Genomic DNA, 13,408 nt, shown 5'->3' with positions numbered 1-13,408 from the left:
ATTCTCGCAACTTTAAAATCTAGTCTTTCACAAAATATTCATACTCACATCAAACTATCAAGTCCTGGGCCATATGAGGGTTCTTCCTCCTTATCTTTAGTATTGACCTTGACTTTTTTATTTTTTTACTGGCCGTTTCCATGCGGCTTTCAGCAGCTTTAACCCGAGTAGCGTCGCGCTCAGCGCAGTATGAGTAGAGTGTTGGTCCTACTTTAACATCGAGATTCTCTAATATCTTCAGAGTTGCTAGAGCCCCATCATTGAATGTAATTGTTGAAATATATAAAGCTATTTCAACAATAAGGGAATAAGAAGAATTTGTTTTTGGGGCGAGCTGCCACACTAATGCATTGAAGCTTTCATTATTATTTTGTGTAAACCCACCGACACATCGTTCCAATAACTCTGGATTCGATAGATCTTCATAAATCGGTATTAAAGCTTCCGCAATATCTGCAGGAAGTGGTGGTTTTTCAACTAATGAGTCCAAAGTATTTGTTGCCACAGCTTTTTGAAATTGACACCACGAATTTGCACCTTCAGGACAAAGAAAATGCTGCGGATCTTCGGGTGATGAAAACTTGTGATAAAATGTTTGCCAAATAGCATTATACATCTCATCAACATCATTAGAATGACGTCTGATTGCTAAACCATAATACTTTGTAAATTCATTAATTGCTTTGTCCGTTAATCGACCTTTCCCACCTAAACTTTTCTGTGTATTTTCTTCTTTTCCTGTTTTTGTCTTCTTGTTAGTTCGTTGCTTCTTCAAAGCCCTTAGTCGACTGCCCATTCGTTTTTGCACGTGATTAATACATTCCTTTTTTTTTTATCTTCACCATGTCCCCATACGGTTTAGCATCACAAATATTTTTATACGTTTTAGTGTCACCATCACCTATATAGTTTACATACTTAACGTTATGTAATAACTCTGATCGCATAAACATCTCTTTTATTCCATCTACCTCCATTTGTCCAGAAGAATTTTCATGGTTTATTGGACAGTCTAGAGCATGGTCTTGCATAAATTGATCGTATTCAGCTGTTCCTTTTTTGAGCTCATTAGCGCACACATCTTACAATAACTGGATTTCATACTTACATCTACGATTTTGCCAGTGAAGTAACCAATTAGAGAAGATATACCAAATGAAGATTTAAACCCTCTTTTCTTCCAACTACCGTCACCGGAGACAGAAATTCCAGGAATGTCATTGGATTTTAAATGCTTGCAGGTTTCTTGGATTTCTTCTTTAGCAGCTTTTTTCAACACTAAATCACAACAGTTTCTAGCTGCATTTCTGATTTGTGTGACCAGACGATCGTAAAAGCTATGGAACATTGGTCGTGGTAAATCCATGAAAGCACAAAATCTTTCAGCTCCAGATAACCCAATACCAATTATCCGCATTGCAAAGATGAAACGGCGATTAATTTCATACGCATTCTTGATGAGTGGACATGAATTTATCAAAACTGGATCACATTTTTTGCAATTCACAACTAGTTTAAAACCTAATCCTCGAATACTTGTCTCAGTAAAGTTTACATCACCACCACACTTTTTACACGATACACAGCCACTTAGTAAATTAAATATCGAAAAAAAATTTATAATTTTGTAGCTAATACTCGAATCAATTGTACAATCAGATTTTTGTTTACTTTGTTTACGATCCATTATTTAACAAATTTTTTTGTTAAATAAACAAAAAAAAAGATCAGAAGATTTAAAAAAAATAAGTAAGTAAACAATAACGAGTACACTAAGAAACTCAATAAATTAAAGAACGAGTGTGTATTCATACAAAACAACTAAACTATGAGGTACAGTATCTCAACAATAAGAAAAAATATACGTTAAAAGTCAAATAATTGTAACGGTTGACAATCGTGAGGGAAAACAATCGCCAACCCGTACGAATCAAAGACGGAGCGAGCAGGCGACGTTTTCGTCGAAGCGCCGCGCGTAAAACGGTCAATCGACGCGCTCTTATAAAAATGACTATAACTCGAAAACTATTCGGAATTTTTCTATAAAATTTGAAATACATAATTTTGAATATATAAACTTCAGTTTAATGAAAAAAAAAAAAAAATTTTTTTTCCGAAATTTTACAGTGGCTATCCCCCTTAAACCATTCTTTTTAATTTTATATACTGTTCGCCAAATTAAATATCTACTATCTCAAAAAGAAAAAGTTTTCCTCCATTTTGACGCCACAGGAACCATTATTGCACCGATAAAAAATTTGAACTGCAAACGAATTTTATATTATGTTCTCTCTCTACCAGGAAAACACAACGAGTATGGACCTTGTCCAGTAGCTGAGTTTATTTCTTCTGTACATGACGCTCATCACCAATCTATTTTTTTCTTAACAATTAATAATACCTTTCGTCATTTTACAGATAAAAAGTTAATAATTGATAAAGTAGAAACTGATTTTTGTTTGGCAAGTATTCAGGGTATTATATTCGGTTTTAATCAATTTACATTAAAAAATATTTAGAAATGACATATGAAATTGCAACAAATAAAACAATTAAAGATATTAACTTCGTCGTTGTCCATATATGCTCGACTCATTTAATCAACACAGTTAGAAGAAAAATTAAAGATTGCAAAATGAAGCCGACCACAAGAAAAATTGCTCTGCATTGGATTTCTAGCTCATATACTGCACGACGATTGATGATGCTAAAAAGTGTTTACCAATGGTTGCATGGTTTTCAGTCATAAATGGTGTACAGAAAATTTAGATAAGTTTGTAGATGACATTTTACCGGATTTTGGAAAGAAAAAAAATGATAATGAGAGCTCTTTCGATGACGATAACATGGAAGTGGAGGATAATGAAAATGATGTTAGTGATTGCGATGAAAAAGATAATGAAAATGATGCAACAAAGGATGCGAAAGAAGAAAACAAAAAATTACGTCATGGATCAGCTTGTTGGATGGTATTTAATGAAGTTTATGATAATGTAAAAAAATTAGACATAGAAAGAGAAAACTCGACTGAAAATATACATTTTTCGGAAGATTTTATCAATTATGTGATGGAACATTTGATGCCATTTTATTTGCTTTGGTCGGGGATAATTCTTTGTTTATTGGAATATAAAGATGTAAATTTTATACGATACAATAACGCTACTGCAGAGACTTTTTTCAATGACGTTAAAAATAATTATTTCAAAAAGGAGAAACGTATTTTATTGCCAAGATTTATTGATAAAATGGGAGAAATAATTGAAGGTAAATTAACTGAACGACAACATACGTTAAAAACAGAAAGACAGAGACAGAATGAAGAAAAAAAAAGGAAAAATTTAGAATTAAAAGAAAACCAGGTAGATTATGCAGACGATTGGATTTTTGCTAGCGAAGGGTGGGATCGGTCGAAAGGTGGGGCATACTTTACGCAGCAAAGATTCAAAAAATTGTCTTATGACTGCGAAAAAAAAAATAAAAAATTAAAAAAGGATATTGTTGAAACTAAATCAGAAGAAAATATTCAAAACATGACAGAAAACTGTGACGATACCAACGAGTTAAATAAAATGACTGCAGAAAATGAAATTCATGCATCTAAAATAAGATATTCTGACCACAAAAAAACTGACACATATTTAAATCTATTTTCTAACACTATCCAATATCCAAAGAATTTTCCAGATAACGAAAAAATTATTTATGGCATCCATTTAACAAAAACAAATTTTGAAACATTAAAAAAAAATGAAAAATTAGACGACAATATAATAAATGCTAGCTTAAAATTATTTGAAGATATCGCAAGATTAAAAAATTTCAAAATATTAGTTTTAGAAACATTTTTTTCTACTGATCTGATGGATAGAAAAAAATTAGGAAATGGATTCAGATGCTGGGCTGAAAGCGTGAAAATGGGATCATACGGTATATGGGTTTCGCCTATATATAATAACAATCACTGGACACTTTTAGTTACTATAAAAGACCATAAGATATTTTTATATATTGATTCTATGTGGAAAACAAGAAAAGTACCGGAAAAATTAATTGAGGGTTATTGTACATTAGTAAAAGAATATTGGAAAGAAGATCAGCAATCGATTAGTGAGGAATGGAAACTTGTGAAACCAGGAGATGTGCCCTTACAAACTACCAATCCGGGAGAGTCGTGGGATAATTGTGGCGTTCATGTAATTACTTGGGTTCACTGCATCGTTACAAGTTCCTTGTGTCCATTTGATGAAAGTGATATGAACAACGCAAGAAAAGGTATCGCTAAACTTGTTTGTAATGAAAAAAAATTAGAACGCGCAAAATCATCGACAGTAAAATTCCGGAAAATATTTTTTGATACGAATGAAGGAGAAGAAAGAGATATAGAAATTGACAAGCCGATCGAATCAACTGAACCGCCAATTTATTTCAACAGTACATTTGAATATTGCGCATCTCTTAAATATTTATTAGCAAACGACCATTACGTGACAAGAAGAAAATAAAAAAAAATTTTGAAAAATTTGAAACACTATTCTCGATAAAATGAACACAGTAAAAAATTTTGTGTCATTGCGTCAAAAAATTTTGTGTTAAAAATTTTTATGTTAAATATTTAATACTTTTTTATGTTGATTTAACATTTACTGAGTTAAATCAACACAAAAAAGTGTAAAATATTAAACGTAAAAATTTTTTGATGCAATGACACAAAATTTTTTACTGTTAAGAGAGCAACCAAAATTTACACATTTGTCGGTGATTTTCGACAGCTTAAGGAGGAAATACGTGTAAAAGGCCATTTTTATGCTGATTTTCATTAATTTTTTTAAGGTATAAAAAATCAATATTACGTATTGAAAGTATCAGGTTATTATATATATATATATATATATATATATATATATATATATATATATTTATGAGTATTTTTCGTATTTAAGAAAAATATTACTTAACAAATCGCAGAAATATTAGCTGATACACATCGTAGGTTGTCATCCGACTTAGGAGTTAGTGTGCAATATAGAAGACACAATTTTTGTCTGAAATCGATGGCAAAGAAAAACTACTTTTTTATATGTATATCTTCTATATGAACCTCAATTCCAAAAAAAAAAGAAAAAGGAAAAATTTTCATTTTTCTGAGGATTGTGAAAAAAAGTTGTGGTTTTTTACCATTTTTTGATACATTGTTTATTTAAAAAAAAATAGTTTAATCAAAAATATTGCTTATAATTGAGGTTCATATTCAGCGTAATTAAATAAAAAAAAGTAATTTTTCTGTGCCATTCATTTCAGATAAAAATTGTGGGTTCCATACTTCACACCAACTGCTAAGTCGGATGACAACCTACGATGTGTATCAGCTGATATCTTCGCTCTTTTTTAAGTTATACTGTTGTAAAATATGAAAGAATATCAATATATGTAGGAAGTAACCTGATAGTTTCAATAGATAACATTAATTTTTGTACCTTTAAAAAATTAACATAAAATCAGCATAGAAACGTCCTTCTACACGTATTTTCCCCCTCAATTAACAGTTGATTTTATTCATATGATCAATTACTAGAAAAAAATTATTTGAAACCGTAAAGCAAGACAATGATTTACAAAAAATTTTCTGCAATATTTTTTTATATTGCATTAAAGGACCTGGTGGTCTAGCGGCCCAAAATTAAAACTATTTTTAAAAATTTTATTTCTATATGAAGGTAATGACTAATGCTTTCAAACTTTTTTTACACTTATTACTTATCAACTACACAAAAATGTAAATCAGAACAAAAAAAAACTATTTTTTAAATTAGAAAAATAGCGCTGAAGTTCTTCTCTCTAAAAAAAAAACGGACTTGACTGCTGCAAGTCGATTGATCTCTTCCTCTGACCTGAAATAAATAAAATGGCGGATTTTTAAGTAGTATAAGTATAGTTATCGTCGGAACTAGAATGAAAAAAAAAAAAATATTTGACAAAATAGCACGTAGTTAAAAGAATTTTTTGAAAACAAGTTTCAGATTCGTACTTTTAACTACGCGCCATTTTGTCAAATATTTTTTTTTTTCATTCTAGTTCCGACGATAACTATACTTATACTACTTAAAAATCCGTCATTTTTTTTATTTCAGGTCAGAGGAAGAGATCAATCGACTTGCAGCAGTCAGGTCCGTTTTTTTGTTGGAGAGAAGAACTTCAGCGCTATTTTTATAATTTAAAAAAAATATTTTTTTGTCCTGATTTTTATTTTTGTGTAGTTGATAAGTAATAGAATAAGTGTAAAAAAAGTTGGAAAGCATTAGTCATTACCTTCATATAGAAATAAAATTTTAAAAATAGCTTAATTTTAGGCGGCTAGACCACGGAGGCCTCCTTAAAACCGTAATTACGAACATGATTTATCCGTAAAAATTGGAAAGATAGAATCCTGAAGCTACGAAATGATTTTTTTAAAAGTCAGCAACCATATTGTACTTAGATACAACTGGTCGAAAATCACCAAAAAATTTTGTAACTTTTGTTACTTCCATAGTTTTAGAAAAAAATTTAGTTCTATTTAAAAAAAAAAAAAAATTAGTAAGCGAAATTTTATAATAATTATGAGCGTCTAAGTAATATTGTACATAAAAGTACACAATGTTATGAATAAAATTTTAAAAAATTGTTTATAATTATAAATAAAAAATTTTTATAATTGTTAAAAGCATTAAATTATATATAATTGTTATAATTGTAACAATTATAAAATGATTGTAATAAAAACATAAATAAATCTACTCTTTTAGAATTAATCAATGCATTTTAATGATTAAAGCGATGTACATACTTACGCTCATAAACATAAATATTCTGTTCTCTGATTCATTCAGAAAGTTTTACTGGTTGAAATTAATAACAATCCACTGATTCATTTGAAAAGAGCGTATTAAAGAAAAAAAAGTACAATTTATTTGCAAAACGAAAAAATCCTAATAAAATTAATAAATAAATTATTATAATGAAAGTGATAGTTTCAATAATATAAGATCCTCAATGGAAGCAATGAAAAGTAAAAAAATCATTTCAAAAATCAAATCTGAGTGAAACAAGTTTTAAATATCAGCGGAATTTTGATAATATTTCATTCCTTACGAGAATTTTTTTTTAACTTACTTTCAAGAATCTGAATACCGCATCGGAGGTCCCATCATGATTGAAAAACTAAAAGATCGAGTCGACCCAAGTATCGACGACTGCTTCATTTCATTTACCCTGTCACTGCCCATGAAACATTTTTTTTTACTTTCTTAAACCCCTTCAACTCTTCTCAAATTTAAATAACCTGATATTTGTACCAATTTAAATAAAGGCGATAAAAACACAGTGGCCCGAGTTTCAACCGTCCACCATATTTGATTTAAGGGAGGGTGGCTTAAAGCGGGTAAGCTAACAAAAATGGCCTAGAAGTTTTACTTTTTCTTCGACTTCATAACGAATATTATTCTATCCGACGTAGTAGTAATCGAACTTCAATATTAAATAGGAATATTGTCTTAATTTGAGCCTAAAAATTTTTTATTAATAAAAAATAAAAATTATTTAAAAACTCGCTTTACCCTACCCCTTAGCCCAAAGTGGATAAGCACTACAAATAGATGAATCTAATGATAAAACTAATTTTGATAATAAAATTGTGTATTTAACTAACATTTAAAAAAAAAAAAAAAAAAAATATTTTTAGACATTGCATTTATTCAAACAATGATCTTATTTTTATTTCATTAATTTTAAGCAAAATAAGCCCTTTTCTATTGAAATTGATAATAAATTTTCAATGAAGAATGTATTTCTGATTTTTATTACATTTAGGTATTGCTTGATAATATTATAATATGACAAAATAAATATAGAATTGAATCAGAGCAGTGCAAGTAGGTACCCACTTTGCCCTACCCGCTTTGCCCTAGTACACGTTTTTTTGCTAAACAATTATAAAATCAAAAATACAAAGGGAACCATTCGAACTTGTATCGTCCTTTAGAATTAAATGGTACCAAAATAATATGGTTTCATCAATATTATCATAAGGGTAATAGTGTTCGAATCATCTGATGACACATTTCATTCGTAATTTTAACAAATTTAGCAATTTCTTTATTTACTATTTTATTACTTTTGGTCAAAACTCGAACACCAAATCAGAACTTTCAAATATTCAGGAGTGTTCCCATGATCACTACAAATACATACTTTGACATTCGCCTTTAATGCCTCAATAAAACAGCACCTACCCTTTGGGGTAGCACCGCTTTGAGTGAGGTACCCGCTTTATGGTACCCTCCTCTACCCTCTCACTCCTTATAAAATATTTTTTTTGACATCCTTGAACCCTTTCGACACGTCCAAAATTAAAATATATCTAAGAATATCCGTCTCAACCCAAGTAAACGCGATAAACACGGTGCTCAGTTTCGACAGTCCGCCATATTTGATCTACCCTCTCCCTCCCCACAAAATATTTGTTCTTACACCGTTACACCCTCCTAAACTGTCCTAAATCAAAATATTCACGAAAATATACGTCTTGATTTATATAAACGCCATAAACCTACTGACACAACTATTAACCGTCGCCATATTTGATTTACCCTCTAACTCGTTATAAAATTTTTTTTTTCACATCTTTGCACCCTTCCAACACTTCCTGAATTGAAATATCCCAAAAAATATCCGTTCAAACTTTAATAAACGCCAGAAACACGGTGCTAAAAATTTTCACGGCCCGCCATATTAGATTTGCTCTTTCTCTCCTTACAAAAAATTTTTTTTAATCTTTTAGACCCTTTCGACTCGTCCTAAATTCTAATATCCCTAAGAATGTTCATCCTAATATGAATGAAAGCGATACAGTGACCCAAGTTTCAATCGTTCGCCAAATTCAATTTACCCTCTCACACCTTATAAAATTTTTTTTTCTACTTCTGTTGACGTTTGTGACTTGTCCTAAATTCAACTATCCCTAAGAATATCTTTCCCAATACAAATAAACGCGATAAATACAGTTACCCAAGTCTCCACGTTCCGCCATATTTCAGTTCCTCATTCACTCCTTATAAAAATTTTTTTTTTTTGACATTCTCGGACCCTTTCAAATTGTTCCAAACTCAAATATCCGTCCCAATTTCAATTAAAGCGATCAAAGAAGTGACCCAAGTTTCCTCGATTCACCTTATTTGATTTACTCTCTCACTCCTCACAAAATGTTTTTTTTTTTTACTTTTTCAGGCCCTCTTAACTTCTCCCAAATCGAAAAGTTCCCGGATGAGTCCGACCCAATTCAAATATATGCCATTAACGTAGTGGCTCATATTCAACTATCCACCATAATTGATAAATCGTCTCACTCCTCCCAAAATGTTTTTTTTTTAACTTCCTTGGACCCTCCCGACTTGTCCCAAATTATAATTTTCCGGAAAATGTCCGTCCTAATTAAAATATATGCCGGAACATAGTGACCCGATTTAACCGCCCGCCATATTTAATTTACCCTCTCACTCCTCCCAAAATATTTTTTTAGGAGGAGTAAAATGGTCCAAATACGTTAGATCATTTTAACTCGTCCCTAATTTGAATATCCTCAGGGATATCCCCCAATTTAAACAAACTTGAAGTTCGAAACTAGTACGGTATTTTTTGGTTCTAAAATTTTCTACGTTTTTTTTTTTTTTTTTATTATTTGTCATTATTTTTTGTTTATTAATTTCATTATACATATCATTCAAAGTTCTAAAAAATTTGAGCCCCGGGGCACCTTGCTTCCGTTTCGACCCTGACTTTCTTACACGGCTGCTGATTAGTTTGGCTGCTAGTTTCAGCTGCATTACTGTCTCAGGTGTTACTTCTAGATGAGTTATTACTTTTATACGTAAATTATTCGCCAAGGTCATTCAGTTAGTTTGTTACAGGCCTTTTAGTTATGATAAATTGTTTAGTTAAAATTATCTTGATAAAATTTGAAATAGTAGAAGTTATTGTATAATTTAGATAGAGAAGATCATTCTCGAAATCTATGTAGTTTGAAAATTTAATGAGGCTTGTTAAATTTGTAGTGTTTGAAATTTGGAATTTTTTTAAATTAATTTTAGGCCGTTGGGCTGAATTCAATTGATTTAGTTAATGAATTTAATGAATTAATTTGATTAAGGAACTGTGTTAAGAAAATTAATTAATAAATATTGTTAAAGTATTATTTAGTAGAGATTAAGAAATGAAATGAATTAGTGAGTTTAGTAGAATAGATTAATGAAAATATTGGGTTATAAATTTAGTAAGAAAATTAGGTTAATGAATTTAGTTAAGAAATTTAGCAATGAATTAAATTGGTGAATCGGTATTTTGTATTGAATAAGTTGTAAGCATTAAGTTTTGTGATTTATGATAATATGGAATCCGAACAAAAACAGTGTTAATGACTTACTTAATAATTTGTGGTAACTAAAACAGAATGTACTGTACTAAGTACTGTATATTCAGTTTCCTTACTCACTAGTTAAGTTAGTCGTTTAAAGAAATATATATTATTAATTCTATTCTGTAGCCAACTTCATCATGTCGTTTTTTTGGGACATCGTGCGCGCGCAGATCATGAATTCACTCTCATCCAAACGCGCCAACAGAAGTACAACTTCAAAAAACCTAAATTCAGACAATCCGAATAAAAGACATCAAGATTATTTGACTTATACTCTAATGAACAACTATGAATATAGAAAAGCTTTACGAATGAACATTTCTGATTATGGACAAGGAAATTCTGACTCTCAATTTGGACTTCTCTAATGAAAGAATACAAAGAAAATACAATATATATAATTAAAAAATAACCCATAGCTTAAAAAAACACACTCTAATATAAAACCAAGCTAAAAAGTATGAAATAATTTTTTTTATAATTCAAAATTAAATTAGAATGATTAATAAAAAAAATGAATGATTAAAGAAAAAAAAAATTCTATGTGAATAAGTGTGGGGAGCAGATAAAAACAATTATTCAAGAGTTATAAACTCTGCACTAAGACATCTCCTTCGGAAAACTTTGTTGCAAAAGTAATTTTTGTTAATCTTAGGTAATGTAGTACACTAATGTAGTATACTAACGTAAAGCAATAATAAAATTCAAAAAGACCAATTCAATAGAGATTCCTAAAAAATCGATCAAAAAATTGAAAAATCGTACATTACCTCACAGAGCGTGTTTGAAAAAAAAAAAAACTCGTTTATAATCTCTTGGTGCAGAGTTTATAGCCCTTAAATAATTATTTTTATCTGATCCCTACACTTATTTACATAAAAACTAGAAATTTGAATAGCGCGCCTTAATTTTGACCAATCAGGAATCAGGTCCCATTTTTTTGCGAGTTTCGATTATTGACTAACTTCACACTCACATGTATTTTTATTGCAGGGATATTTGTTTTTTATTAACCACTTATCCTAATTTTGAATGATTCAAAAAATTATTTCATACTTTTTAATTTTGTTGTATATTAGAGCGTGTTTTTTTAAGCTATTAGCTATTTTTTAATTTATATATATTGTATTTTTTTTTTTTTTGGTTTCTTTTATTAGAAAAGTCCAAATTGAGATTTTCGAATTGCATGCCTTAAGCACGAAGCGCGCAGGTATGCTTCTACTCTCGATTAAAACGTGATTTTCATAATTTAAACAAAAAAAATTATGTATAAGAAGCATATTGAGAAAAATAATAATAACTACAGAACACGTTAGAAAAATGTTTTCATCGATTAAATAAGATTTCTCAGGAAAAACTCGTTTTCCTGACGAATAAAATGAATAAGAGCGTGGTATTTACATGAGCACTGGGCTTGTGTTATGTCGGACTCAACGTCCGACATTTTTATTTTATAATAAATAGAATTTAATTATTCATAAATAATTTTATGTTCTTACAACTAATTACATACATTTATTTTATTTTTAAAATTTTGTTATCTTCAAATTTATCAATAGCATTTTCAAAAGAAACTTATTTGAAAAATTTAGTTTTAGTTGGGCCTGACCATACTAAGGGATTTGAGCCTGAACAAATACCCTAATAGAATTTTAAACTTTGTCGAGATCCGAAATAGAAGTTTTCGATAACAAAATAAATGTATATATAAACAATAGTTTAAATAAAATAAAAGTAAATAATGATAAAAGAAAAAAATAAAAAGGAATGTTATGATAATTCTAGTATCAACAGAAGAAAAAAAAATATATATATGTTGATAATTTAAGGAACAAAATTTAATAACTATAATTTAAGTTTAAACAAAAAAAAAATAATAAATAAATGTTTTCTTTTATTTTCGAATAAAATAACGACTTAAATAAAAGGAAAAATTTAGATCTAAAAAACTAATGACAATTTGTAATCTATGCACAAATTAATTTTTATCTAACTAATTTAATATAAAATTTGGTCACAGTAAATAATTTAATGTAAAATAGTACACATGTATGTCTTTGTCTATGCATAAATGCGCTTACGTATACACAAACACATAGATGTATAATAGAGCATAAGAGTAAAGGAGAAGCGATATTGTACTCTGACCCAAGTAGAGGGGACTCATGCAACATTATAGAAAAATCTAAGAGAGAGGGCAAGAGCTCAAGGAAATAGAAAAATAATTGGACATTATTTCTCCCATCTAGTAAAAATAAGTAACGCCCTAAAATTCGACACCTTTACGATTTTTCAACAAAAATATCTCTCGTTGTCCTGACGTCCTAGTGTTAACATCGAAAAAGTTTTTATAAGTTTTAATGAAACCACGCGTCAGATTCAAAAACAATTGTTAGTAAAGTAAATTTCAATTATGTAAAGAAACGGTAACAATGACATTTAAGTAAGTTCTTAATTGAGATTTTTATGTTTGTTTTAATAATTCAAATCTTTGTATGATAATTTTATAATATATTTATTAAATTGAATTCATTTTCTTATATTATAACTTCAACCCCTTCCCATAAAGCTTTAGATCCTTATCTATTAGCCTAACGGCTAGGATAAAAATAATTAAATTTTAGTTGCGTTTTCGACGTAACACTTGATAACACTACAACTTTGTCAAAATTCATTTTCACGATTTAATTTTTTTTTTTTGTTCTATTTCTTAAGAAATTTGCTAAAACCCTTGTGAAAATTGCGTGTCAAAATAATTCCGTTTCAATACAGTTAATTTTTTCGACTGTCAGTTTGGTGACTTTTTCTGCGATTTCGGAAGCCATATGTAGTATTTTTCATAAAATGGGATTGAAATAACTATAACCAAGCAGAAACTATTCATACATGACGGTATAATTACTAACCCCTATACTAACCGTTTTATCATCTGTTGAAATTTTTTTTAGCTCGACCTAG

The 13,408-nt window shown here is 29.5% G+C and overlaps 2 protein-coding genes across 10 annotated transcripts in view; both read right to left on the bottom strand.

Annotated features, from left to right (window-relative positions):
- Hipk (Homeodomain interacting protein kinase) overlaps nt 1–13,408 on the bottom strand; it is a 143,156-nt gene that overhangs the window by 124,590 nt on the left and 5,158 nt on the right. The window lies entirely within an intron of this gene.
- Nucleotides 875–2,117, bottom strand: LOC141534661 (uncharacterized). Its single transcript, XM_074254146.1, has 2 exons — nt 1,109–2,117; nt 875–1,012 (listed from the first exon to the last, which is right to left on the bottom strand). Exons 1-2 carry the CDS (start codon nt 1,685–1,687, stop codon nt 1,001–1,003), a joined length of 591 nt encoding a protein of 196 aa, XP_074110247.1. The 5' UTR covers nt 1,688–2,117; the 3' UTR covers nt 875–1,000.

Source organism: Cotesia typhae, unplaced genomic scaffold (assembly GCF_013202065.1).
Source record: "Cotesia typhae breed Kobodo isofemale line unplaced genomic scaffold, CoteBio_Ctyphae scaffold_13, whole genome shotgun sequence".
Classification (NCBI taxonomy): domain Eukaryota; kingdom Metazoa; phylum Arthropoda; class Insecta; order Hymenoptera; family Braconidae; genus Cotesia; species Cotesia typhae.
The sequence above is the reverse complement of the archived record's forward strand: the minus strand, read 5'-3'. Positions and strand labels throughout refer to the sequence as shown.

Excerpts from the sequence above, each read along its gene's own strand:
- LOC141534661 (XM_074254146.1), bottom strand. The coding sequence starts at position 1,687 with ATGGATCGTAAACAAAGTAAACAAAAATCTGATTGTACAATTGATTCG.